This window comes from Lissotriton vulgaris, chromosome 5 (genome assembly GCF_964263255.1).
Source record: "Lissotriton vulgaris chromosome 5, aLisVul1.2, whole genome shotgun sequence".
NCBI lineage: Eukaryota > Metazoa > Chordata > Amphibia > Caudata > Salamandridae > Lissotriton > Lissotriton vulgaris.
Window position 1 is genome coordinate 19,563,423 of NC_141693.1, and position 25,990 is coordinate 19,589,412.

General features: G+C 49.8%; 1 protein-coding gene across 1 annotated transcript in view; it reads right to left on the reverse strand.

Moving 5' to 3' along the window:
• LOC147710014 (E3 ubiquitin-protein ligase TRIM39-like) overlaps positions 1-25,990 on the reverse strand; it is a 541,081-nt gene that overhangs the window by 68,835 nt on the left and 446,256 nt on the right. Inside the window, exons 6-7 of the mRNA XM_086920687.1 lie at positions 10,932-10,952; positions 10,814-10,840 (exon numbers count right to left, since the gene is read on the reverse strand). Coding sequence (XP_086776813.1) covers positions 10,814-10,840; positions 10,932-10,952 — 48 coding nt within the window. The remainder of the gene's footprint in view (positions 1-10,813; positions 10,841-10,931; positions 10,953-25,990) is intronic.

A 25,990-nucleotide genomic window follows, 5' to 3' on the forward strand; every position in this document is an offset into this window, starting at 1 on the left:
TAAGTTAACTGCGGAGGGGTCATGGGGGTCATGACTCCCCTCCATAAATGTTCATTTTCTTTCTAGTTTTTTTTTTCAGGGCAATAGATGCTTATAGAATGGAAGATTGGGGTTAGGAGGGAGTTGGGGTGGTGATTCAGTACAATGCTACTGTTGCTTCAGATGGTAACAATAACTTGTTTTATTACTTGTCTTATGTTTTCAGTTAGACACCAACAATCACCAACATTATATTCCATGCGACACATGCCAAAGTCTGGCTTTCACTCATACACTGCGAGTCCACATATCAGATGGGGTGCCTTGCCTCATCTCCTTCTTATAACGCATACCACTTATTGCCCCTGTGATGGCATCCTTTTGCAGTTTTTCCTGGAACGTTTTCAGTTTTTCCTGGAACGTTAATTGCCTTTTGGACTGGGTAAAATGCACCACAGTACTTAACTTTGCCCACTGCCATCTCCCTAAGGTTCTCTTGCTCCAGGAGACTCTACTTATGGGTAACTGCTGCCTCTTCCTGGTGTGTAAGGGTTACAACAGGATCTTTCATGCAGGTTATACTCATGGCTCCCGCAGAGTAGCCATCGTGCTGTGGTGTTCCTTCCCCCTCTCTTTGTCTCCAGCGAAGTCCATCTTTCACAGGGTCGCTTGTTCATGCTCACTGGGATGCTCAAGGGCCAGACTATCAATCTGGTGAGTGTTTCTGCCCTGCCTGCAGTGCACAGCACCTTTCATCATGATCTGTCCAAGATCCTCCTGGATCTTCCGCAAAGGCTACATGGTCCCCATCCTGGAGAAGGATGCCACCAGACCTCCCTCGGTATCTGGACGCTCTGGAGCCCCTCGCCTTTTTGACTGGGCCACCACCTTGGGTCTCTGTGATGGTTGGGGGATATGGAACCCGAAGCTGAACATCACTCCCACTCCTGTATACACCTTGTCTTCCACCCCTCTCTTGATTGTTGTGCAATTTCCCATGTCCAGATTCTTTCCATACATGTATCTGACCATGTTCCTCTCCTCCACCTGTGTTCCCCCAAAGAGGGTCCCTGATCTATGTGACATCTTAATGCTTGGTATCACCAAGACAAAACCTACGTCCAGGCCTGTGGATGAAGAACTTCAAACATATTTCCATAACGAGAAGGGCTCGGTTGCCTCTGTGGGCCTCCAGTAAGGCCACTATACAGTGGTTTGCCAGGGGGTAAATCTGTGTACTGGAGAATACCCGCCCTCTTCACATCAGTCAGTTGGATGCACACACTCTCTGCTTAGAAAGTAATCTCATGACGGATACCCCCCCCCGACAACTGGTTCTTCTATATGAAGATATCCACCTCCAAAGCATTCCTCTTTGGCACGCCACAACAGCTAGGGTCTCTGGGTGGGGGGACAAGAATGGGAAGCTGGCCTCCCAGCAGACATTTGCCCATTACTACCAGCATTTATACACCACTCCACCCAGGAGAGACACTACCTTTTCTGCTCAGTTCCTCACAGTCATTCCCCTTTCTCACCTCTCTTGGTGTGAGGCTCAAGTTCTGCACAAGCCCTTTTTGGCCAAGTAGGTGGGTCAGCCTTACTGGCCATGGCTCCCGGGAAGACTCTCAGTCCTGATGGGTTTCCAGCAGAATACTACATGGCATTTTGTGATATCTTGACCCCCAACTGCTAGCCCTCTATGAAGACGTGGGTTAGTTGGGCGCCTTTACTGTGAAGATATACACTGCCACAATTGTGGTGATTCCCAAAACACAATCTACTTCTACATCATGTGCCAATTATCATCCCATATCCCTCATCAACAGGGAAGTAAGTTCTGATCTTTGCGACCCTAATGGCCTCAAACAGGCTAGACGCACACTGATACATCCTGATCAATGTGGCTTTATGCCCGCCCATAGCACAAGACATTGCCTACGATAGCTTCATGTAGCCCTAGCCCTCCGTCATCTATTGCCTCCTGAATTAGCCTTGCTTTTCATCGATTTTGAAAAGGCATTTGACACAGTGGACTGGAAATACCTCCAGCTGGTGCTGGCATGGGCAGGAATGTGGAATGGTCCAAGCCCTTTATTCCAATCCTATGTCGAGGGTATAGATAAATGGAGTGCTCTCCCATGCTTTTCCTATCAGCTTGTGGACCAGACAAGGCTACCCCTTATCCCTGCTCCTCTTCGCACTCACAGTGGAACCACTGGCACAACTCTTTCGAGTTGGTGCACAGATATGCGGGTGGAGATGGAGCGAAGGCCATGAAGATCACATTCAGACGATGTCCTGCTTTATTTGGCAAACCCAGCAGTGAGTGTCTTCCACTGTCTCCACCTCCTGCATTGTTTTGGGGCGACCTCAGGTCTTAGGCTGAACCCCTCCAAATCAGTATTGGTACCCCTGGCCACAACCCAGGATTGCATCAACTGGCAAGACAACCTATCCAACCATCGTCTTAGCTTCAAATACTTGGGAACCTGGGTTGCACTGCACCATGAACTCACCTGGTCCCGTAACATAGATCCCCTGATGTGGAAAGCTAAAGTCGACCTTGCTAAATGGTATTCCCTACCACTGAATTTAATAGGTCGTATAGCCCTATATAAAATGATGATCCTGCCTCAATTTCTCTATGCCTTTCTAAACCTGCCACTCCGTATACCACAAACGTGGTTTCGGGCCCTGGATAGGGTTGTGATCTCCTTTTTGTGGCATGGCTCCAGGGGCCATCTAGCATTTGCAGATTGCCAGCAATCCCCCATCATGGTGGCCTAGGGATAGCCAACCTCCACCACTTAGCTTCATATCTCCTAGGCATCCTTGTATGATTTAACAGGGGATAGTCGGCCCCTGCCTATCGACTGGAGCTATGCCTTATGGGGTTCCTTCAAATACTATCTGTAGGAAGGTGGATATCTGACTATGGTTGCCCCCAACTTTTTGCCTGGTGTTTAGCTGGTTTTTCAACTTAGTTGACCTGGGGCCCTGCTATTCAGGACCCCAGGCCCACTGCTCTCTCTGTAAAATGGACTCCATGTACCTTAGGTACATATCTAATTGGATACTGAGTCACCTTATCAGTCCCTGTACAGTGTACCTTAGGTACCCAGAGCATAGGTGCACACAGGGCCTACCAGGGGCTGCAGCATGTATTATGCCACCCCTGGCTGGCCATCCAAATCTGACACAACTGGCTGCACGACAGCTGGGGCAAGGTGGTCTGTTAGAACCTGGGATGCCAGGTCACCTAGGGTAGCCTGGCCTAGGGGTAAGACATGCAATTCTAGAGGCACAGTGTGAAGGTTGCAGACCACCCAGCAGTAAATCCACGCAATAACACTTGAAAAAGGACACTACACCAATTTGTTAGGAAAATATGAGCTGTTTATAAAAATAATCTCTTTGCTCTCTTGGTTCTAAAATTTACAGTTCAATGTAATGCATTCTGTCAGGGAAAAACACCAGTACGTTTAGAAATGCCAAATAATGTCAAAAACACAGTACTCTTAAATTATCATCACATTACATTTAAATGACTTATAATCAGTAGCTCTATCTTCAGGGATGTTAACTTATTTCAGTATCTGTCATCAATTATACATTCAAACAATCCCCAACATTGACCAGATTTGATTGCAATGAGGAGTTTCAGTTTAACCAGAAGTTTAGTTAGAGACCAGCAATCTCCATGAGGAATTTATTCCTTCACTTAACCAGCAGGTTCCTTTGTGCTACTCCCCAACCTGTATTAAACAGGGATGCAAACGGCCAGTGCCTTATTTACTTCACTGTAGGCGCTAGCGCTGCTTCCCCCTGTAGTACACCTCCTTACTTGTGAGTGATTATGCTGGAATCGTCTTGCGCCAGGCTCAAAAGGGGGAACAGCAGACGAAGGGGGTCGGAGAACCGAGGCTGGAGAGGCCCTCACACCTCAGAAGGCTCCTTTATGCTCACTCCCCCGCTCGGGCCGACTCCTCAGTGAGGCACTCGAGCGGAGGACAACTAAGGCAGACTTCTCGATGCTCCCCCGGCCCCTACCGGGCCTCTAAACACTCCCTCCCTGCTCGGGCCAGCTCCTCAGTGTGGCGCTCGAGCAGGAGGAAAAGGTCAGATCTCTTGGCGAGCTGTGGAAGTCCCCGGCGCCTCTCCTCAGCGCCGGACTCCAAAGACACTCCTCCAGGGGGGCATGCGCGGTAGCGCTTGAGCTGAGGCCGCCTCCCACTGCGCCCCCTCGAAGGGAAGTCGCTTCTCTCCCGGGCCTGCTTACTTCTGTGCCCCTCCTTCCGGGGATATCAGCATCGGACGGGGCATGCGCGAAGGCGCCTTCACTTTCCCCTCAACCGGGTCGCTGCAGGCAACGCGTCTAAAGCGCGGTAGGCGCCCCCGGGGTCCCGCTCACGAAGGGAAGCCTCGCAAGGCTTCTCAGGCTCAGTGGATCCCGGGGGGGCGCTATCCCAGTGCGCGATCGGTGCCCCATGGGTCCCGCTCACAGCCGAGGCGGCGCTGCCTCAGAGAAACCGGCACCCTTCACCACTTGTCAGTTCACCAGGAAATCCAGGGATCGGCCGACTGCACGTCCGGCTAGGACCTTTCAGGACACAAGGGCTCAAGCCTTCCCCAGCACCCAGGAAGGTAGGAAACAGCGCTGGTTCGATTTTCACCTCAGCTCCCCCTTCCCAATTCCACAAGGACCTTTTACACTTCAATACTGGATGGAGGCTGGTGTCTAGGGATGAGGGTTATTCTTCCTGAGTCTCTTTCACTGGGCAGAGGACTGCGCTCCGCAGCGCCACAGTCTCCTTCTCCTGTTCCCACCCCACTATCTCCAAGCTAGGGGTTAGTCAGGCGCCCAGGGTCTCCCTTAAGCATCCACAGCGGGGACAAGACAAGGATCCCAAAGGAGGAGTAGAGAAGTGGATTAATTAGGCTGCTTCCCAGACCAGGAGATCAACCCTCGCACTAGTCTCCCCCCACCTTCCAAGATAGCCTGTCCTCCAGCTGACTCTCTCAGGTAGACAAAATGGCTGCCCCGCATTCCGCCTTATATAGGCGGACCCTCAGTGGTCCAGAATGGACCAGAAGGTTCTGGAACGCCCTATGCTAGTCTATGGGCAAGTTCTAGGTTTGACAGTTAGGGCAGTTGGTAGCCACCATTTTGTGGTTCCAACTTTTCCTGTCAGAACAGACCTCTGGGCCTGAGGTGAAAAACTATGAGGGGAAAAAGAACACCTATCCCCTTGGCCAACACCTAGAAAAAGTCAGTGGACAAAAATTGTTAAGGGTATGAGGGGCAAAAAGAGGACAAAATAAATAATAAATTGGAGGGACTACGCAAAAAGCCAGACAGGTCTAACAGTGGTGTAATCACCCTTTGCTTTAGATATAGTATTCCTATATCTAACCCTAAAATGGACACATATATTCCTATCAGTCACTCCTATGGCAGGCCTTATCAATCCTGAAGGCAGAGTGCTTGGAATTATGTGAAATGGTGCTCTGGCATGAGCTGAGCCCGTTTGCAGCTTGCGGAACCAAGTCCTAATAGCTGTTCCATGATAACGCTATATCATATACTCTTAAGTGCATTATGTACCTCGCGGTCAAATGCTAACTTTGGTATAACATTATCAAAACATGTCGAGTAAGGTGTCATACAAATTGGAATACTAACCCCTCGCCAATTCTGGCGACGGGGTTAGCATTCCACTCTTCTAGAGGGACACCACATGTATGTAACTGTGAACCCCGGTTAAAGCTAACTCGAGCCTCAGCATCACAAAATGGATGCTGCCACCACAGACACGAGTCTGACCTCCTGCTGCTTGGAGCTCTTCCAGCGAGGAGATCTTGGACAAAGGGTTTCCTGTCAGGGGCGGTGCTAGCACCATCCCAGACAGGGTTTTGTGTATCATAGGTAGGCAGGGCAGAAAGGATGGTGACTGCAAGTGGCACCCCGGTGCTCACTGTGCATATACCGGCTCAAACCAGTTCCAGGGGCACCCCAGCCCCTGAGCTGGGGAGAGACTGGACAAAGGAGAGGGGTATAACCACCCCCCTTCCCGGCCCCACCCATGGGCAGGACCTAGTCGCGTGCCAGCCCCTTTTCTTAGGATAAAGGTAGGAACAGGCCCCCTTCCCAAATTAGATCATTCTAAATCTTGAAATACTTTCCACGAAAAGAACTCTTGACTTTTCTGAAGACTCTCCCTTGTGGCTAAGGAGTAGCCACCCTGCACCAGCAGGCACCACCTAAGCGCTTGCGGTTTGCTGCACGTCTATCCTCCGGATCAAGACTGCCAAGCTCGACGAGACCCGGATTCCCCGCCATCTCTGACCTCTACCTGCCTCTACAGCTCAGCTGAGATTCGTGGGTGTGACGAGACCTGAGGGACCGGCTATCATCAAGACCTGCACGAGGTTTGCCCAGCACGACCGCCGAGGGATCCTCGAGTGAGTGCCCTGGGGTTTGAGAAGCCCCAACCCTGAGCAGCTCCAGCACCGAAGTCCAGCCCCCCTGCATCCACGAGATCTGCGTGGGGCCCTTCTGCTCTTTGCTGCTAACCGGGTTGTCCGGTCACTTGCCCGTTGGCTAGTGGCCCTTCTGACGACGCACCCCGACGTTCTACACCGCTGGTCTGGTTGCTCCAGACTGGCCCTTGCTCCCTTCCAAAAGAGGAGCACCCCGGACCCTCCTGGTCCACTCCAGACGCCATCTTGACTCCACCGCGTGGGCTTGCCTTTGCCAAGGCTTGTTGCTCCAATCCTGGTTCCAGCATTGCCAACAGCAGAGACCCTCGTGGGACAGCTCGCACCTCCATCCTGGTCGCCGACAACGCCTCCTGGTCCGAGAGACAGCAGAGCCCAGCGTCGCCCACTCACCTGGTCGAGGTGACTTCATCCGGTGCCATCCTGGTGCCCACCTAATCACTGGCTAGTGATTAAGAACTGAGTCCCCTCTGCTTTCAGGTCCTCTCCATCATCGATCCAGGCTTGGATCCCTCCGAATATCTTCATGGTCGCCTGCCAGCAACTTCTTCTTTCAGGCTCCATAGACTGTAACGAGGATTCCCGACGTCTTTTGAACCCTATGCAGCCGCAGCCCCTGGGCTAGGTAACTTGAGTATTTCGGTGCTACAGCACAGGTTCACTATCCAAGTGTCCAGATCCTTTTTCGTTTTCAGTCTATCTAGCCGGATTCGTCCGGAAACAGTAACTTTAGAAACGCTAGCATCCATAGACTTCTTCCCGCATCCCGCGTGAGAGTTCACACTCTGCGCCCGATCTCCCTAGGCCTCCTGCTCCTAACCTTAGGGTTCAGTAGTGTAGTCCTAGCGATCCTGAAGCCTCTGGATCTTGTTACTTACCTGCTAGTATTTCGCATTCCACTTTTAGTGCATATGGTTTTTCGTGCCCCTCGGGCATTTGTGTAAATTGTGCAACTTGAAGTATTTTCTTAAGAGTTTTGTATTGTGCTTAGCTCCCTGACTCATAAAGAGCCAGGGTAGTCTTGTTATAAATAAATATCCTTTATTTTCATGACAACTTGTGTGGTGTCCTTTCACTTGGTGTTCAAGGGGTAAATGTGATGGTATAACAGCTGGCTTAACACGCCCTCTAGAGTTTAGCCTAAAGACTGCTCTTGTCCATGCTACTAGGATAGCTGGTCTATAAGGTTGACTTACAACCAATCATCAATAAGGGTCGTTTGGAATGATACACAGTGATCACTAGAATAGTGAGCACTATATATCAGGCCAACTTCTCACACTATCCATGCTTTATGGTTCCCCCATCCCTAACTCCTTGACCAAATCGGACCTCCAGGGTTGGAGGGCAGCTTTATGGTACACTCCCCGGGACACCAAACTCGCGCAACAACCCCCTCTCTGGAATGGTACCTGGCTACGGAAGTTGGCGACTTTACAGGGATTTGGACACTGGGACCTTATTGGGATTTCACAACTTGGAAACATATGGCCAGGGACGCGCACATGATCTTTTCAGAAACTTAAAACCACTTATGCACTGACGTATACCCAGTTTTATAAGTATCTTCAACTGAGACACGCTTTTCAGTTACATGTCTCGCAGAATGCCTCACTCCCAGTCATCAGCCCACTGGAAGCTAAGCTTTTGATTGGCAATCTGGGAAAGGTGGAATCTCCAAAATCTTTCATATTTTGATTGTTAATACCTCAGTCACTCAAGAACATCTCAGAGCGTGATGGGAGACCAGGTTGAGGCACCTTGAAGATGACAATTGGCTCCTTGCGCTGAAGGTGCTGAGGGTGATCACAATCTCTTCCAAACTACGGTTGGTACAAAAGTATTGGCTTTATAATGCCTATCTCTTCCTAGCTAGAATACACCGAGCAAGACTCCTACCTGAGCCTACCTGCCCTGGAGGTAGCGATGCTTCTGCCGATTTTTATCACATAGTTTGGCTGTGCCCCATAATCCAAAAATTCTGGACTGTGGTGGTGGGAGAATTGACTGAGGTGTCTGCATGGGAGGTCCCCCATTCTCCTTTAATGCTTTTATTGGGTGTCCTTGAGGGCTCTGGGGGCACAAGGGCTGACCAGTCATTTTTGGTGATGACCCTTATGGTTGCTAAACGTGACATCGCTACTCGCTGGAAGTCTCCTTCTCCTCCCCCTCTTTCAGAGTGGCGTCGAGGAGTGGACTGAGGTACACACCAAGATAAAACGTTTTACAAGACCAGGGTTTGCCCCCTTAAGCAAGGCCGAGTATGGAAGAAATAGCCGAGCCAACAAACCTGTGGTTCCGGCTAGAGGCAGGAGTGCTGCTGTTGCTGTGGTTTTGTAACAATGTATTGTATCATCCGAACGATAGTGCCTTGAGAGCAACCTGTATACCTTTCTCTGAAAAGGTAATTTCGTGTTGTAATGTTTTCATTGATGTTGTCCCTTTCAAAATGAGAGAAATTGTGTATGGTGAGGCACACTGTGGTGAAGTTCTTGTGAATCCAAGTTTATGTTCAAGGTTGATCAGTTTGGGTGCAAGTGGGTAATCCCTCTGGCCTGAGGGCGTGATTATGAATACTTGAAGAATGGCACTAAGTCAGAAGTACCTAGTGTCCCCACTTTGCACTCCTGCAGAGTGGGGACACTAGGTACTTCTGACTAAGTGCCATTCTTCAAGTCCCTCTCAAAACAACACAGACAAACCAAGTGTGGGTCTGTCACTGACATCAGCCTGGGACAGGCACCACATGGTTTAAAACCAGTAAGTTTCTTTGGGGACATTCTTGTAACATCAGGAGAGAAATCTCTCAAAAAAAAGGTTCAACAAAAAGTCTGAAAAAAGCCCTTCACAGATGAGCGCTATCTGGTGTGGAAAAGAAAGCACTGACGTCAGCGTGTTGGGGTGGCAGCCATAGAGAGGTACCACACACAACACTTCCCGCACAGATGATGTAAATGCAAAGACGAGTAATGCCACCTACCCAAGCGCAGCTTCTCCGCTACCGTGGAGGAGCATCGCCCCACAACTAAAACGCAGCATTAAGAAGAATTTTTTTTTTTTACAATGTTACTATTTGTAATGTAATGGAATGTAAATTGGTGCTTATAGAGCGCACAACTACTCAACAGAGTGTCCCAGCACTGAAAGACCTCAAGACAGACAACTGGCACTATATCTAAAGGAGCGATAGGCTCATTGGCTAATGCTGGAACAGCCAGGTTTTCAGGAGCTTCCTGAAGGTGAGTAAATCCTGCACCTGCCTGAGTGACAATGGCAAACAGTTCCATAGCGGGGAGGCCTGCACTCCGAAGGAGCGACTGTCTATGCAGGCGCGGGAAAACCTAGTGATGGTCACTTGCTGCTGCGATGAGGACCTCAGAGTTCTTCACTGTAGAAAGTGCTGAACTCTTTTCCTAATATAGAAGGCATCAGTGTTGTGTAGATTTAAAAGTCAAAACCAGAGATTGGAACCAAATCCTCTTATGGACCGGCAGCCAGTGCAGGACTTTCAAATAGGTGGACACCCACGCTCTGGGTCCTAACATGAGAATTGCCCTAGCCGCAGCATTCTGGGCCACTTGAAGACGATTTAATAAATATTCGGGGAGGCCCAGGTACAAGACGTTAACGTAGTCCAGCCTCGACACAATCACAGCCTTCCTATGAGTAACCGAAAGTAGGGGAAGAAAGTTCTTTAACAGGCCGAAACAGGAACCAGCTAGTTTGGATCTGAGCTTTCATAGATAAATTATCATCTAGCTTGACCCCTACATTCTTGACTGTGCTTACTGAGGTTGCTTGCAGAGACATGTCCAAAGGCCACCATTGGTGGCATACATCAGCAGGTGAAGGACCCAAAAAGATAATCTCTGATTTCTCCGGATTGCACTTTAATTGGTTCAGTCTTAGCCAGGAGAACACCTCTGTCAGGCAGATGTTGATCTTTTCCCCTCTAAAATCAGCGCCCTTGTTGTCACAAGTGAACACCAATTGATATCTCCAGGCTGTTCCCATCGAGATATCCTAGTTCTCACGGGCACAGGCTCCAAGACCCTGCTGAAGTGCAAAACAGGTCTACTCCGCCCAATTCCAGCATTTCTCTCATACTGGGAGAAGCGATGGAAGTGGGTGGTGTTTGGGAGCCTGTACCCATGGGAAAAGTAGTGCCATTGGGGCCGGAGAAGTGGAGCAGTGCATTCCGGAAGGAGATTGCGGCGGCCAGCAGGTTGCCATAGCCCCCAGTTAATCTGGATGGCCCCATATTATTGTTCTACTCACTTTCAGGAAGTCTTCAGAGGTTGTAGAGACTTGAATTGGTATTATTTTTACTCACTTGCAGAGGTTTTGATGTAATGCCACTCTGAAAATAAAAATGAAATGCAATGTTTGCAAAACAAATAATAAAGCAATGTTAGATAAATAAACACATGTATTATAATGTATTCACTTACCCAGTTCTTTAGAAAATGTTGCTGTAATAAAAGACATTTTAATTAGATCCCATATAATTTCAGTCAATTTATACTTATGCACCTAATAATTGAAAGCACCCATCGTATCGCCACACTAATTCTCCCCCACTCTCCTATTATGTCCACCACTCGACACCTTTTCTTTTATCTATCGCCCCAGTCTCAACTTCTCCCCTCACCCCATTCCTCCTCACCTCCCACACCTCCTGTACCAATTTCCTGCACTCCTGATCCACTCAAAACCCCTTATCCTTTCTCCACACTAAGGGGCCTATTAGGATGGCGGACGGACCTGCGTCCGTCTGCCACCCCTGAGGTGGAGGGAACGTCCACAGGGGCTGCGGCGTTCCCTCCATGCAGATTAGGATGTGACCGCCACCCTGGCGGTCACATACCCTATGTTTAACATTGCGGCGGGTGCTGCTTGAAGCAGCGCCCGCCGCAAGGTTAAAAGTGCATGCTTTGCATATGCATGCACAAAGCGGCAGGCACCGCGTGGTGCCTGCCGCGCTGTGCATGCATATGCACGGGGAGTACCTATGGGGCCCCCAAAAACGAAAGACCACATGCTTTTCCACGGCGGAAAAGCATGTCTTCTGCCCCATCCTAATATGGCTGGCAGTGTCTGATAGACACCGCCACCATATCAGAGCTTTTCCGCCGCGGTTGGAATGCGACCGCGGCGGAAAAGCCGGTCTTCCTGACCCACCAGCCATCCTAATCTGGCGGTGGGTCTTTGGAGCCTCCGCAGCAGTGAATCCGCATCCTCCGGGCCGGCGGTGGTTTCCGCCGGCCCGGAGGATGCGGATTCACCGCGATCCTAATCGGCCCCTTAATGTCATCTCTTCTCCCAAACATACCACACATCCCTCTCTCCTCAACAGCTCACTCAGCTTTGCGGTCCACAAATGGATCACCCCTCCAGTCCCCACTGTGCTCTCCTCTCCCCCTGACTACAGTCTCCCCTCCATACTTTATCTCATTCACCACCCAAATGATACTTCACTCTCTACAACTCATCCTACTCTCCCCTCCACAACTCTGTCCACTCACCTCAACCCTATAACTCCGTTCTCCCCTCCTTACACATTTGCCTCAACTCGCCCCATTCGCTCCTCAAATCACTTTTTGCTATAAAGCTCAACCTCCTATACCATTTATCCCCTCTAGTCTTAGGTTGATGACTGGAGCCCAGGTCTATGGATTGTCCTTAGGCGTGGAAGGGAACTTATGGAAGTTGCAACTCAGCAATCTATAGGATCATCTGGAGTCAGTGACTGGAGGCTAGGTCTAGGGCCATGCCCTCTTTATGGATTCTGGAGATGTAACTATGGACCTCTTGGACCCTGTTACCCAGGAGGAGTCTCCGGGCTGGCCTGAGGCTCATGGTGGTCTACTGGGCTACCTGAGTATGTGGTGGGCACTTCTGTCCAGTGGTTGCACTATAGGCCTGCAAAAGAGCTAGCATTTGATGCTTCCGAAAAGCCAGTGAGTCCCCATAGAAATAGAGGAACCTCTGGATGATGGCTGGAGCTCGAGTCCGAGGAATGTACCGACTTCAGCTCTAACTCAGGAGAAACAGATGAGGAGCGTGGAAGCCCTCACTGGACACTGATGAAATCTGCTGCAAGTATGGAGGGGCATTGGGTTTGTACCTGGAGCCCAGGTCCATGGGTACATTCCTAGAGACATCATGGAGCTGTGGCCTGACTCGTCCTTGCCTATCAACTCTGGAAACCCTATGCACTGAGCAAAATACTTCATCCTGATAGCCCCACTGAGTGAAATACTTCCTAGCTCATGCTAGCCTGTACTGTGCAGGGCCGGACTGTGAACCGAAACCGGCCCTGGCAAACTGCTCGGCTGGCCCCCCTAGGGGGCTGAGGGGGTGTGGCCGAGCTGTTTTCAAGGGATGGTTTCGCCCAATATTGTTACCGGGGCCAATATTGCAGTCCCCTGGTAACAAAAGCGCCCCCCCCAGCCCAAAACCAGCCCCCACCCTAGCGGCCCATTGGGGAAACCCCTGGTGCCTGCTACGGCCAGTCCAGTCCTGGTACTGAGTGAAATATACTTCCTCACTCATGATAGGCGCTGAAGTCACGCAGTTAAGGTCACTTTGTGGGTCAATGTCTTTGGGGTCTCAATTGGCCTCAAAGAGCCCATGGTCATCGTTTGGATGTGAAAATTATCTGGGTGGTTAGGCAATCCCTTTAATATTTATGAGACTTTTATTCTTGTTGAGTTTACTAGTTTAGTTACAATGTTTGGCATAGCCTGCAGTATGAAATCTCTGTTCCGAACAAGCGAGCGAGAAACCACTTGGTTTGCAAAGATTCTAGCTCTAGACATAAGAAAATGCAACTCTCACTAGGAAAAATTTTACCATAACAGATTTTCTAAAGTAGATATGTGCTGACAAATTATAACTTTCTATGTAATCTCAACATAACAGAAAATTCTAAGGGGATATGTAAGAAGCCGTTTGCGATTCGCAAACGCCAGAATTCCGGCGTTTGCAAATCGCAAACGGCATTTTTGTATGTATGGGCTACAAAGCAAAATAAGGAATCGCAAAAATTACGATTCCTTATTTTGCTCAAGCATTTAAGGAATCGCAATTTTGCGATTCCTTAAATTTCATACTGCAGGCTATGCCATTCATACTGCAGGCTATGCCAAAAATAGCGATTCCTTATTTTGCTCAAGCATTTAAGGAATCGCAATTTTGCGATTCCTTAAATGCTATGTAGGGGTGCCCTGCAAATTACGATTTTGGCTTAAGGAATCGCAAAATATCGCCTACTCCAAGTAGATGGTATTTTGCGAATTCCTGTTAAAATGCATTTAAAAAAAAAATTCAAAGTGCCATGTGGCGCACAGACATGCCCTTAGGGCATGTATGTGCGCCACATGTACTTACAGGCACATTCCAGGGGTGCAACAGGTGTCCTTTGGATACCCTGGCACCCTTGGAATTGCGATTCTCAAATTGCGTTTTTCTCATAGAAAATCGCAATTTGAGAATGTATCCCCATTCATTCCTATGGGCCATTTGGCCCGTATGAATGGATTAGTTACTTACCTGTAATCCTAGTTCTCTTCCAGGGGTATCCTCATCAAAGTCATAAGCATTAGAATATTCCCGCCCATGCGCGGGACCCCGGAAAGACTATATTATATGTGCTCCACATATATATATACATATATATATATATAAATAATATATATATAAAAACATGCAATAGCAGCCAAATCACACTAGAGCTGAAATATGCTGTGCAGAATTTCCACCATACATGAATTATAAGCATTAGAAACATGAGAAACAACACCAAAGATTGTTTAGAAACTGTTTTAATGCTCAGAAAGCAGTAGAAATTCTCATAAGTCACTGGAAGCATAGGAAGCTCCCAGGCTGCATTGCAAACACACAGTCTAAAAAGACTGAAAAGCTAACCTGTAGCTGAATAGCAATAAACTGACACCGTGCCTTGAGGGAACTCATGACCCCCTGTATCCCATCATGCCCCAGGGGTGACAGTTAGGTCAGTTGTTCTTTTCGGAGACTGAAAAACAAACCCAATAACAAATAGGTTAACAATATCTCCTTATTAAAGAGTATCCTTTGCCCGGGGAGGCGGGAGGGTTGCTTATGACTTTGATGAGGATACCCCTGGAAGAGAACTAGGATTACAGGTAAGTAACTAATCCTTCTCTTCCAGGGGATCCTCATCAATAGTCATAAGCATTAGAATAGAATAGCGAGCCTCTCCTCATTCCTGCGGGCAAAGGAATGATAAGACAGTAATCTCATCAATAAGTCTGAGTAGACTATAGACTACCCAAACAGATTCCTCAAGGAGGCTTGCCCTACTTGAGTATCGGCCCTGGAATCAGATTCGAGACAGTAATGCCTCGTAAAGGTATGAACTGATTTCCAGGTTGCAGCCTTGCATATTTCCGACATTGGAATGTCATGCAAGAAAGCTACTGTAGCGGCCTTCCCTGTAGTGGAATGCACTTTTGGAGACATCAACAAAGGCTTGCCTGCAAGCTGATAGGCCAACTTAATGCAAAAGACAATCCATCTGGAGATGGACCTCTTGGCCGCTGGAAAACCTGTTCTCATTGAGCCATAGTTCACAAACAGTTGGTCCGTTTTCCTAATCCCTTTAGTCTTTTCCAAATAAAACTTAAGCACTCTCTTAAGATCTAAGGAGTGAAGTGACCGCTCGGCTGGGGTCGTAGGATTTGGAAAAAAAGAAGGGAGGGAAATAGACTGATTTATATGAAAATCAGAGATGACCTTAGGCAAGAAAGATGGATGAGCCCTTAGGACTACTCTGTTGTGGTGGAAAACAGTATATGGTTCCTTCGCACAGAGCGCTTGTATCTCACTTACTCTGCATGCAGAGGTAATCGCCACCAAAAAGGCTGCCTTCCAAGAGAGATGTTGCAAGGAAGCCTTGTGGATGGGCTCGAAAGGAGGTGACATTAACCTGGATAGAACTAGGTTTAATTCCCAAGGAGGAGAAGGATTTCGCACAGGGGGATACACTTTCTTCAACCCCTGGAGGAAGTCCTTAACCACTGGAACCTGAAAGAAAGACATCTGATCAGGTGATTTTCTGTATGCTACAATAGCTGACAAATGCACTCTAATAGAAGTGTACTTTAAACCAGCAGTTGACAGTGAAAGGAGTTATGGTAAGATGACGTCCTCCTGCCCCTTAGTCGGATCCAAGTGATGATCCGTACACTACAAGTAAAATCTTTTCCACTTGAACGCATAGGACGCTCTCGTGGAAGGTCTCTTAGCCTCCTTTAAAATGTTCATGCATTCGGGAGGCAAATTCAAATGTCCATATTGCAGGACCTCAGGAGCCGTGCTGTTAGGTTCAATGATGGGAGGTTGGGATGCATTATCCTCCCGTTCATCTTGCTCAACAGGTCCGGCCTGCAAGGGAGCCGTTTGTGTGGACACACAGACAGATGTAGAAGGTCCGGATACCACCACTGCCGAGGCCAATCCGGAGCAATCAGGATCATTTCCATGTTCGACCTGAGGAGCTTGGAAACTACTCTCGGAATCAGCGCTAGGGGAGGAAACGCGTATGCGAACATCCCTGCCCAATCCATCAGTAGAGCGTTCCCCTGCGTTCCTGGCCGGTGGAACCTGGACGCGAAGGCGTGGCATTTGGTGTTTTCGTCGTCTGCAAACAAGTCTATGGATGGACAACCCCAGCAACGAAAAAGCTCTTCTACTACTTTGTCGTTTAGCACCCAGTCTGGCTGATCTTCGAAGTGCCTGCTGAGTGCATCTGCTTTGACGTTCAACTCGCCTGGAAGGTGCACTGCCACTACTGTGAGGCCTCGAGAGAGAAGCCAATGCCAGATTGCCTGAGCCTCTCGAGAGAGTGGGCGAGATCTTGTGCCTCCTTATTTGTTCAGATGGAACATGGTGGTCGTATTGTCCGTCTGAACTAGGACTGAGTTGGATTCGATCGCTGGTAAGAAAGCTTTGAGAGCCAGGAATACCGCTCTGAGTTCCAGCATGTTGATGTGGTATGTCTGCTCCTGCGCAGACCACTGGCCTTGAATTTGAAGCGGACCAATGTGTGCTCCCCAGCCTTGCAGGGAGGCATCCGTCACTATAGACTGGGAAGGAACGGGTTGATGAAACGGTACCCCCACAGCAAATTCTTTCTCCGAGTCCACCATTTGATGGTCTCTTTCGTCGCCTGGGAAAGAGTGATTCGATCTTCCCAGCGCCCTGTCGCTTGGTCCAACTGATCCTCCAGAGCCTGTTGTAGAGGACGCATTCTCAGCCTGGCGTTTGGGATGAGAAAAATGCAGGACGCCATGGACCCCAGTAGAGATGCTACTTGTCGGGCTGTTGGAAGCCGAGACTCTAGCAGAATCCCACATTTCTGCCTCATGAAAAAAAGTCTCTCCTCCGAAGGATACGCTTTTCCCAATCTTGTGTCCAGAACGGAGCCTAGGTAGTGGATGGACTGTGTAGGCCGCTGGACTGACTTCTCCAGGTTCACATGGAGAAGCTCACTGTGTAGCTGGTGTGTAGCTGGTGCAGGCACAGTTGCAGATCGTGCGTTACTTGTACCGGAGATGGACCTTTTAGGAGCCAGTCGTCCAGGTATGGGTAAATGAAGAGACCCTTCTTGTGAAGAAAAGCCGCTACCACTGCCATGCATTTGGTGAAGACTCGTGGTGCGGACTTGAGACCGAAGGGTAACACCTTGTACTGGTAGTGTTTGTTCCCTACGACAAACCTCAGGTACTTGCGATGTTGTTGTGCAATTGGGATGTGAAAGTACGCATCTTGCAGATCCACCGAACACATCCAATCTCCAGCTTGAAGATGTGGACATATTTGGTGAAGCGCTAACATGCGGAACTTTTCTTTGACGATGACTTTGTTTAATAGTCGTAGGTCGAGTATTGGTCTGAACTTGTCCTCCTGATCTTTTTTGGGGACAAGGAAATATCTGGAGTAAACTCCCTTTCCTCTTAGAGCGGGAGGAACCTCCTCTATCGCTCTTTTTTGCAGTAGGATTTTCACCTCTCGTCGGAGCAAGCTTAGCTGGTGAGGGCAAGAGCTCTTTGGAGGGATGCTCTTCGGAAGAGCACGGAAACGTATCCTGTATCCATTGCGCAGTATATTCAGCACCCACTGATCTCTTGTGATGCTGACCCACTCTGCCAGGTGTTGCGAAGCACTTCCTCCCACTGGAGTGGGTAACGGCGCCAGAGGAAGCCTCTGTTCAGGCCTTTCCTCCTCTTGTGGTGTTAGAGGACTGTTGGTGACCTCCTCTACCTCTGCTGGGCTTGCCTCGAAACTGGGGTTTCCCTTGGGTTTTATTTTGGGACCACTGAGGGGTTTGAACCCTCTGTTGAGCCCCTCTCCCCCTGTTGGTCTTGAAGCGGCGCTTGAATTCTTTTTTCTTCTCCAAGCCCACCGCCTTCACCGTATCCAGTTCCGTCTTCATTCGGGTCATCTCTTCATCCGCATGTTCTCCGAAGAGAGCGGAACCCGAAAAGGGGAGATTAAGAATCCGATGCTGAGCATCCGGCTTCAGACCTGTAAGGCGCAACCAGGCCGATCTTCTGGCACAAACCCCATGGGAATAGGAATGAGCCGAAAGCACTGCCCCATCCGCAGCAGTGCTTATCATCTGATTCGCCACCAGACACCCCTCTGTAACAGTCTCTTCAAAGTCCTGCTGGTCTTCTTTTGGCAGTTTGGCTTTGAATCTTTCCATTGAGTCCCATAAGGCTCTGTCGTATCGACCCAGAAGCGCAGCTGCAAGAGCAACCTTAAGAGTGGAAGCAGCTGAGTTGCAAACCTTTCGACTCCAGGAGTCCTGAGTTTTGCTGTCCTTATCTGGTGGGACTGAAGAGGAACCAGCGACAGCATGTGTCTTCCTCGCCGCTGCCACAATCACAGAGTCTGCTGGAGGGTCAGATTTTACAAACACCGGGTCAAGTCAAGTCAAGTCAAGTCAGATAATTTATATAGCGCACTACATACCCAGAGGGTCTCAAGGCGCTTAGGTAGGAGAGGAGGATTACTTGTCAAATATCCACGTTTTAAGTTGCTTTCTAAAGGCTAGGTGGTTCTGGGTAAGGCGAAGGTGGGTGGGGAGTGAGTTCCATGTTTTAGCTGCCAGGTATGAGAAGGATCTGCCTCCCATGGTGGTCTTGTTGATGCGGGGTACAGTGGCGAGGGCTTGGCTGGCAGAACGTAGTTGGCGGGAGGGGGTGTAGAAGGACAGTCGTGAGTTGAGGCATTCTGGTCCGATGTCGTAGAGTGATTTGTGTGCGTGGGTTAGCAGTCGGAAAGTGATCCTCTTATTGACAGGTAGCCAGTGGAGGTCTTTCAGGTGGCCAGAGATGTGTTCGTTACGCGGGATGTCTAATATGATCCTGGCTGAGGCGTTTTGGATTCGTTGGAGTTTCTTCTGGAGTTTAGCGGTAGTACCTGCGTAGAGGGTGTTGCCGTAGTCCAGTCGGCTCGTGACCAGAGCATGGGTGACTGTTTTTCTGGTTTCGGTGGGGATCCAGCGAAATGTTTTTTTGAGCATGCGAAGAATGTTGAAGCAGGATGAGGATACGGCGTTGACTTGTCTGTTCATTGAGAGTGAAGAATCCAGGATAACGCCTAGGTTCCGTGCGTGGTCTGTCGGGATGGGTGCTTTTCCAAGGGCTTCCGGCCACCAAGAGTCGTCCCATGAAGAGGGGGATGTACCTAAGATGAGGACTTCTGTTTTATCTGAGTTCAGTTTCAGACGGCTTTGTTTCATCCATTCGGCAACTTCTTTTATTCCTTCGTGTAGGTTGGTTTTGGCGGGTCAGAAGATGCTGGTTTGTACTTCTGAATGCGGGCTGGTACCGCTCTGATCGCTGCTGGGGTTAGGAAAACCTCCTTGACAGGATCCATAATCCCCGGGACTAAAGGCAGCAGAGGCCGGGAGATGGCTTTCTTGTGTAAAGTCTCAAAAATGACTGTCGTTGTTACTTGAGGGACACACATCTCAATGTTCAGTTTAAGTGCTCCTCTTTGCAGTACATCCAGATACGTGCCAATGTCATCCACTGGGGAGGACCTGGACGTAGGACTGTCTGTCAACGTAGGGGAGTAGTCCCTCTTGGACGATCTGGTAGACGAGGTAGAGGAAGTAGACGGAGTACGTCGACGTCTACGGTGAGCACTGTGTCTCCGCTCCCGCGACCTTTTTGAACCCTCCTCCCGTCTAGGAGAGCGAGACCTGATCCGATCTTCTGTCCGAGGTTCCCTTCTAGGAGACCGGGATCTTCTGGGAGATCTGGCTGGTGATCTCACTGGCGATTTGCGCCTAGGGGAGCGAGACCTGATCCGATCTTCCGTCCGAGGTTCCCTCCTAGGAGATCGGGATCTTCTGGGTGATTTGGTTGGTGGTCTCACAGGTGATTTGCGCCTGGGAGGGCTACGCCTGTCCATCTCCTCCACCAGATCCTGAAGCGGAGACCTGTGGTGTGGGCTGGCATATTCCTGCATACGCTTGGTAGCCCCAGAATCTCGCAAATGGTCCAAAGATTTGAACCATCTAGGTGACAACCTGATTCGCTCGGCCGAAAGATCTGGCCGACGCTCAGGAGATCTGTGCACAGGACTTCTGGACCTTGAAGGTTCAGTTGAGGAGCCAGAGGACCGTAAAGATGAATGACGGGAAGCAGACTCCGTCACCATGATCACATCTGAATGCCTCGACGTCGAGCGTTCTTCTCTCGCCGTCGAAAGCCTTCGAGGAGTCGGAGGGTCAAACAATCTCGACCTTGAATGTCCATGAGAGGGTCTGTAGTCTCTCGACGTCGAGCGGAGATGAGTAGCCGTCGACGGAGTCCTCTGTCTCGACGTCGAACAGCGATGACCGGCTGTCGACGGAGCTCTCTGTCTCGACGTCGAACGACGATGTCCCCTCGTCGACGGAGGCTTCTCTCTCGACGTCGAACGACGATGTCCAGTCGTCGACGGAGCTCCCTGCCTCGACGTCGAACGGCGATGGCCGGCCGTCGACGGAGTTCTCTGTCTTGACGTCGATTGCCTGTGCGACAACGGGGGAGGGGTATTGGGCACCATCGACGCCGAGCGCCGACGATGCACTGACGGAGACTGCGTCCTCGACACCGATCGACGAGCTACTGTCGACGGCGGAGGGGTCTTGGTCCTCGACGCCGAACGCCGCTTCTTGGACGACGGCGGTGTTAGGAATGAGGTCTAGTCTCTCTTCTATGGCCATGCTCCACCATCACATGATTGGCTTTGAGGGTATTTAGGAACCGCCCTTACCTTTGCTCAGTGCTTGGTATCTTTTAGCTTTGGGTTCCAGGTTCTGGGTCTTGTTATCCACGTAGTAAGAAAATTTGGTTCACGGGCTCGTGTTCCTATTTAAATTATCCCCTTTGTTTCTTTAGTCCTGGTTTTGCCTTGCCCTTGCCTTGCCCTTCACGTTTTCCTGGTTGTTCCGTTTTTTCACTTCAGTTAGTGGAGATAGGAGAAGCCTTAATCCCACCCCGCCCCCTCCTCCCTCCTTTGCTCCCACTTTCCTTCGTTTTTTGTTTTGGAGCTGTGGTGTTTGGTTTGTAACTCGAGGGACCTGGGGCTCCGGTCCCCTCGTTTCACGGCTCCTCGGACAGTCAGGGATACTTCCCCTAGGGTCGCCGGCCGGCGTGTTAGCTGCGTGGAGTCTAAGCAGCATCCTCTACTTCCGTGTTTTTTGTAGGCTATTCGCCTCATTGTGTGCTGTTTGGGCGCTTTCAGTCGCGCTGAGAACAGAGGAGCTGCAGTCCCCGGAAGAAGGACCCGATTGTTTGTTGTGTCCCCCGCCTTGATTTTAGAGCTATAGACACTTACAAGGACATCAGCTGGGGTTTTTTATGCCGAAGTTCATGGCTTTTTCCCCTTGACAATTCCGTTTTTGGCCCGTACTGCAGTCTGTAAAGGCTTTCCCGCTTTCTGATGGCAGAAAGCAATCGCCGAAGCCACCCAGCGAGCTACTGTAGGTTTGGTGACTTGCCGCCCTTTTTGAAAGCGGCCATAGGCTACAAAGAGTTGATCTGATTTTCGGAACTGGGCTGTTCTGCTGATGTAAAATTTTAAACATCTTTTAATGTCCAAGGAGTGCAATCGCTGCTCTGCAGGAGTTTGCGGATTAGCAAAGAAAGACTTCAATATAACAGGCTCATTAATATGGAAGTCTGAAGGCACTTTTGGAAGGAAAGTAGGGTTAGTGCGTAAAAGCACAGAATCCGGTTTAAACTGTAGAAATGGTGGTTTGATCGTGAATGCGTGCAAATCACTCATTCTACGTGAAGACGTCAAGGCAAGTAAAAGCGCGACCTTCCAGGTGACATACTTGAGGTCTGCTTTATGGATTGGTTCAAAAGGTGCAGTCATTAATTGTGATAGGACAATGTTGAGGCGCCACTCGGGAGGGGGACGCCGAACTGGAAAAAAAGTCCGAAGAAGTCCCTTGAAAAATTGGCGTATCACTCTGGAAGAGCATAGGGAGGCGGAGCCATCATGGCGAAAGCGTGATATTGCCGCCAGAAAAACCCTTAAAGTAGCATGTGACAAACCCGACTGAGCTAGATGGAGAAAGAAAGGGAGGAGCTCAGCGGGCGTGGCATGCAAAGGATGTACTCCGGCGTCTGCACACCAGTGGCAAAAACGTTTCCATTTTAACTTGTAGGTTTTTATAGTTGATGGAGCCCTGGCCTGTGCAAGGATGTCACGACATTCCTGAGGGATGGTCAGATGTGCAAATTCACAGTGCTCGGGTTCCAGGCTGACAAGCTCAGGGAAGAGGGGTCCGGATGGTAGATTTGACCCCTGTTCATGGAGAGAAGATCCATTCGAGGATGAAGAAGAATGGGTTTGCATTGAGACAGGAGTAGCAGCTCCGAGAACCACGCCTGTCGTGGCCACCTGGGAGCAATCAGAAGGATGTGGCAGGGTTCTCTCCGCATCTTCCAAAGTACTCGAGGCACTAGAGGGATCGGAGGAAAAGCGTAGGCGAAGAGATTCGACCAATCCATCAAAAGGGCATTGCCTTGGGATCCTTTGTGGGGATGCCAGCTTGCGTAAGCGGGGCATTTGCGGTTCACTGGAGTCGCAAATAGGTCGATTTCCGGAAATCCCCAACGGTGGAAGACCATATCGAGTGTTGGCTGGTGGAGTTCCCACTCGTGGTTGGATGATCGGGACCTGCTTAGAGAATCCGCCAGAAGGTTGGACAACCCCGGAAGATGAACTGCGGTGATTTGGATTTGATGATTGATGGACCAGTCCCAAATCGCCTCTGCCAGACGGGATAACACCGGAGACTTTGTTCCGCCCTGTTTGTTTATATAATGCATGCAGGTCGTGTTGTCCGTCTGTATGAGAACTGACTCCCCCTGCAGCACTGGTTGAAATGATTTCAGGGCCAAAAAGATAGCCATAAGCTCCAACTTGTTTATGTGCCAGGTCTTTTGATGCAAAGTCCATTTCCCTTTGACGGGGAGGTCTTGGAGGTGAGCTCCCCAGCCCTCCAGGGAGGCATCCGTCGTTAGAGTCAGATCTGGGGTGTTGAACAGAAAGGACGTGCCTGCCGCTAGCTGGTGTGGTTGTGCCCACCATTTGAGTGCTTTCTTCATGGGAATGGTGATGGAAACCTGATCGTTGAAGGAACCGGTGACTTGACGCCACTGTTTGTCCAGAGCCTGTTGGATAGGTCGTGCTCGTAGTCGGCAATGAGGGACAAGAGCGATGCACGACGAAGCCATCCCTAGAAAGGACTTCAACAATCGGACTGAAACGCACTTCTTTGACAGAAGAAGCGAAACTAGTCGGAGAATCCTTTGCTGACGTTCCCGGGAGACAAATGCTTTGGCTAGTTTGGTGTCCAGCGTTGCTCCTAGGAAATCCTTGCAAGTTGTTGGCTGCAATTGAGATTTCTCCAGATTGATGGACAGACCCAAGGAACGGAATACTGTCTGACAAACTGCAGTATGGTGTTGGAGTTGTGAGCGGGATTGTGATTTCAGGAGGCAGTCGTCGAGATATGGGAATATCTGTATGCCTTGGAGACGAAGAAAAGCCATGACCGGAGCCAACATTTTTGTAAAGACTCTGGGGGCCGACCGGAGGCCAAATGGAAGGACCTTGAATTGGAAATGAAGGTGCCCCACCTTGAAACGCAGGAACTTGCGATGACCCGCGAGAATAGGGACATGGAAGTAAGCGTCTCGGAGATCGATGGTTGTCATGAAATCTCCGACTGAGAGCAAACGCAAGATCTCTGTAAGCGTTAACATACGGAAGGTCTGATCCTTGAGATAGTGATTGAGTGCTCTCAAGTCCAGTATGGGTCTCCATTCTCCGTTCTTCTTGACGACAAGGAAAAAACGGGAATAAAACCCCTTCCCTCTCTGAGACTTTGGTACTACTTCCACCGCACCCTTTTGAATGAGAAGGCGAACTTGATGAAACAGTTCTTTGAGGTGCGGAGGTGGCGGTCCGGAAGGTGGTGTTGGAGGAGGTACCTCGACAAATTCCAATGCATGGCCTCTTTTCACTATGTCGAGTGCCCAACGGTCCGTAGTAATGGAGGACCATTGAGAACCAAACAGAGAGATTTGACCTCCAATTCTCCGTTCGACAGACAAGTCATTGACGTTTGGTAGATTGTCCTCTGAAATTAGACTTTCCTCTGTAAGGTCTGGCAGGTTGCTGGCGGGAAGACTGTTGGCGGTTACCAGTGAAGCGTTGGTTACCTTGGTTGAAGGACCGATATTGACTGCTTCCTCCACGAAAAGTGGACGTAGTGCCACGTCCTCGAGCACCCCGAAAGGGCTGCTTCTTAAACTGAAGGGTACCCAAAGCACGTGCAGTGTCCGTGTCCTTTTTTATGGATTGTAGCGCTTCATCAATATGCGCTCCAAATAATGACTCGCCGTCGTAAGGCATATCCAGGATTCTAGCCTGAACTTCCTGTCTAAATGAAGTTGAGCGTAGCCAACCCTGTCGCCGCAGGACGGCCGCTCCCGCGAGTTGGCGAAAACCAGTGCAGGCCACATCCACTGCACAATCAATCAGTTCTTCTGCCGTCCTTTCTCCTTCTTGCAGAATTTTCCGTGCTTCTGCCTTGGAAGCATCCGGGAGTAATGCCACATAGGCGGACATGTCAGCCCAAGCCTGACGGTCATAACGACCTAATATAGCCATAGCGTTAGCTACTCGAACCGTTGTAGAGGACATGGAGGAAAATTTACGCCCAATAGCATCTAGGCGACGGCCCTCACGATCTGGAGGAGCGGTGATCGTAGACGCCGGATTCTTTGAACCTCTCTGAGCTGCCTGCGTGACGACAGAGTCGGGCTTAGGTTGACCTGTAAGGCATGCCGGAGAGCCCACGGGAGCCTTGTATTTCTTTTCCAACCTCGGCAGTTGTGCCGGTAGAGAGTTAGGCGTCTTCATTATCTTTTCCCCTTCAGACCAGATGAAGTCTATAATCGGGACTGTGTGTATTTGTTTCAAGGGCTGGTTCTTGAAATCGTATAGGAAGCAATCTTCCTCTCTGTGTGCTCGTGGCAATTTGAATCGTTGCGCCGCCCTGTCCATTAACTGGTGGAATCCTGCTATATCTACTGGAGGAGAATCCCCCGTTGGCACCTGAGAAGGGGATGGTGTTTGAGCACGATAGTCATCCCACTCCGCTAAATGTTCCTCACCATCCTCATCTACTTCAGAAACTTCTCCATCCTCACGTTCTGGAGGATTCTCGTCATCATCATCCTCTGGATAAATTGTTGTGTGCACCCGAACTGATGTAGTTTTGTGGACAGTAACAGGCGACGCTGGTTGAGGAGGATCTAGGGCCGGCTCCGAAACTGGATTCAACACCGATGGAACAGCCGTAACCTGTGGAGTTGGTGGGAAACGTCGATTGTAATCCTCCAACATACTTTGGAGGTTCGAAATCATTGATATAGGCAACATCGCAGTTGGAACTTGAGGGTGAGTTGCTTGATGTTGGCCATAGAGATCTTCTTCGTCGTTACTGAATTCTTGGCACTTAATGTTCAAATCTGAAAGACTTTGAGCTTGGTTATCAGACTCTTGCTCAGAATCAGTAGCAAACAGCGGAGATGGAGGATTCATCATCTCACTTTCTGTAAAAGTCTCGAACTGAGGCTTGCTGGACTTTAAAGGCAATAAAGGCATTGATGCAAAAGAAGAGGCTGGCGTGGAACCTGTTCCTTGCGTACGCGTCGACGGAATGACATCAGTTGTCTTCTGCGATGGAATTGTCTTGGATGCCATCGCCGACGAGGAGACCGTCGACGGAGCAATCTTCATTGGCATCGTCGTCGGAGCTATTGTCGACGGAACCTTTACTTTTAATGTCTTCGTCGACGGAGCCGTCGTCGACGGGGCGGTCGTCGACGGGGCGGTCGTCGACGGGGCGGTCGTCGACGGAGCGGTCGTCGACGGAGCA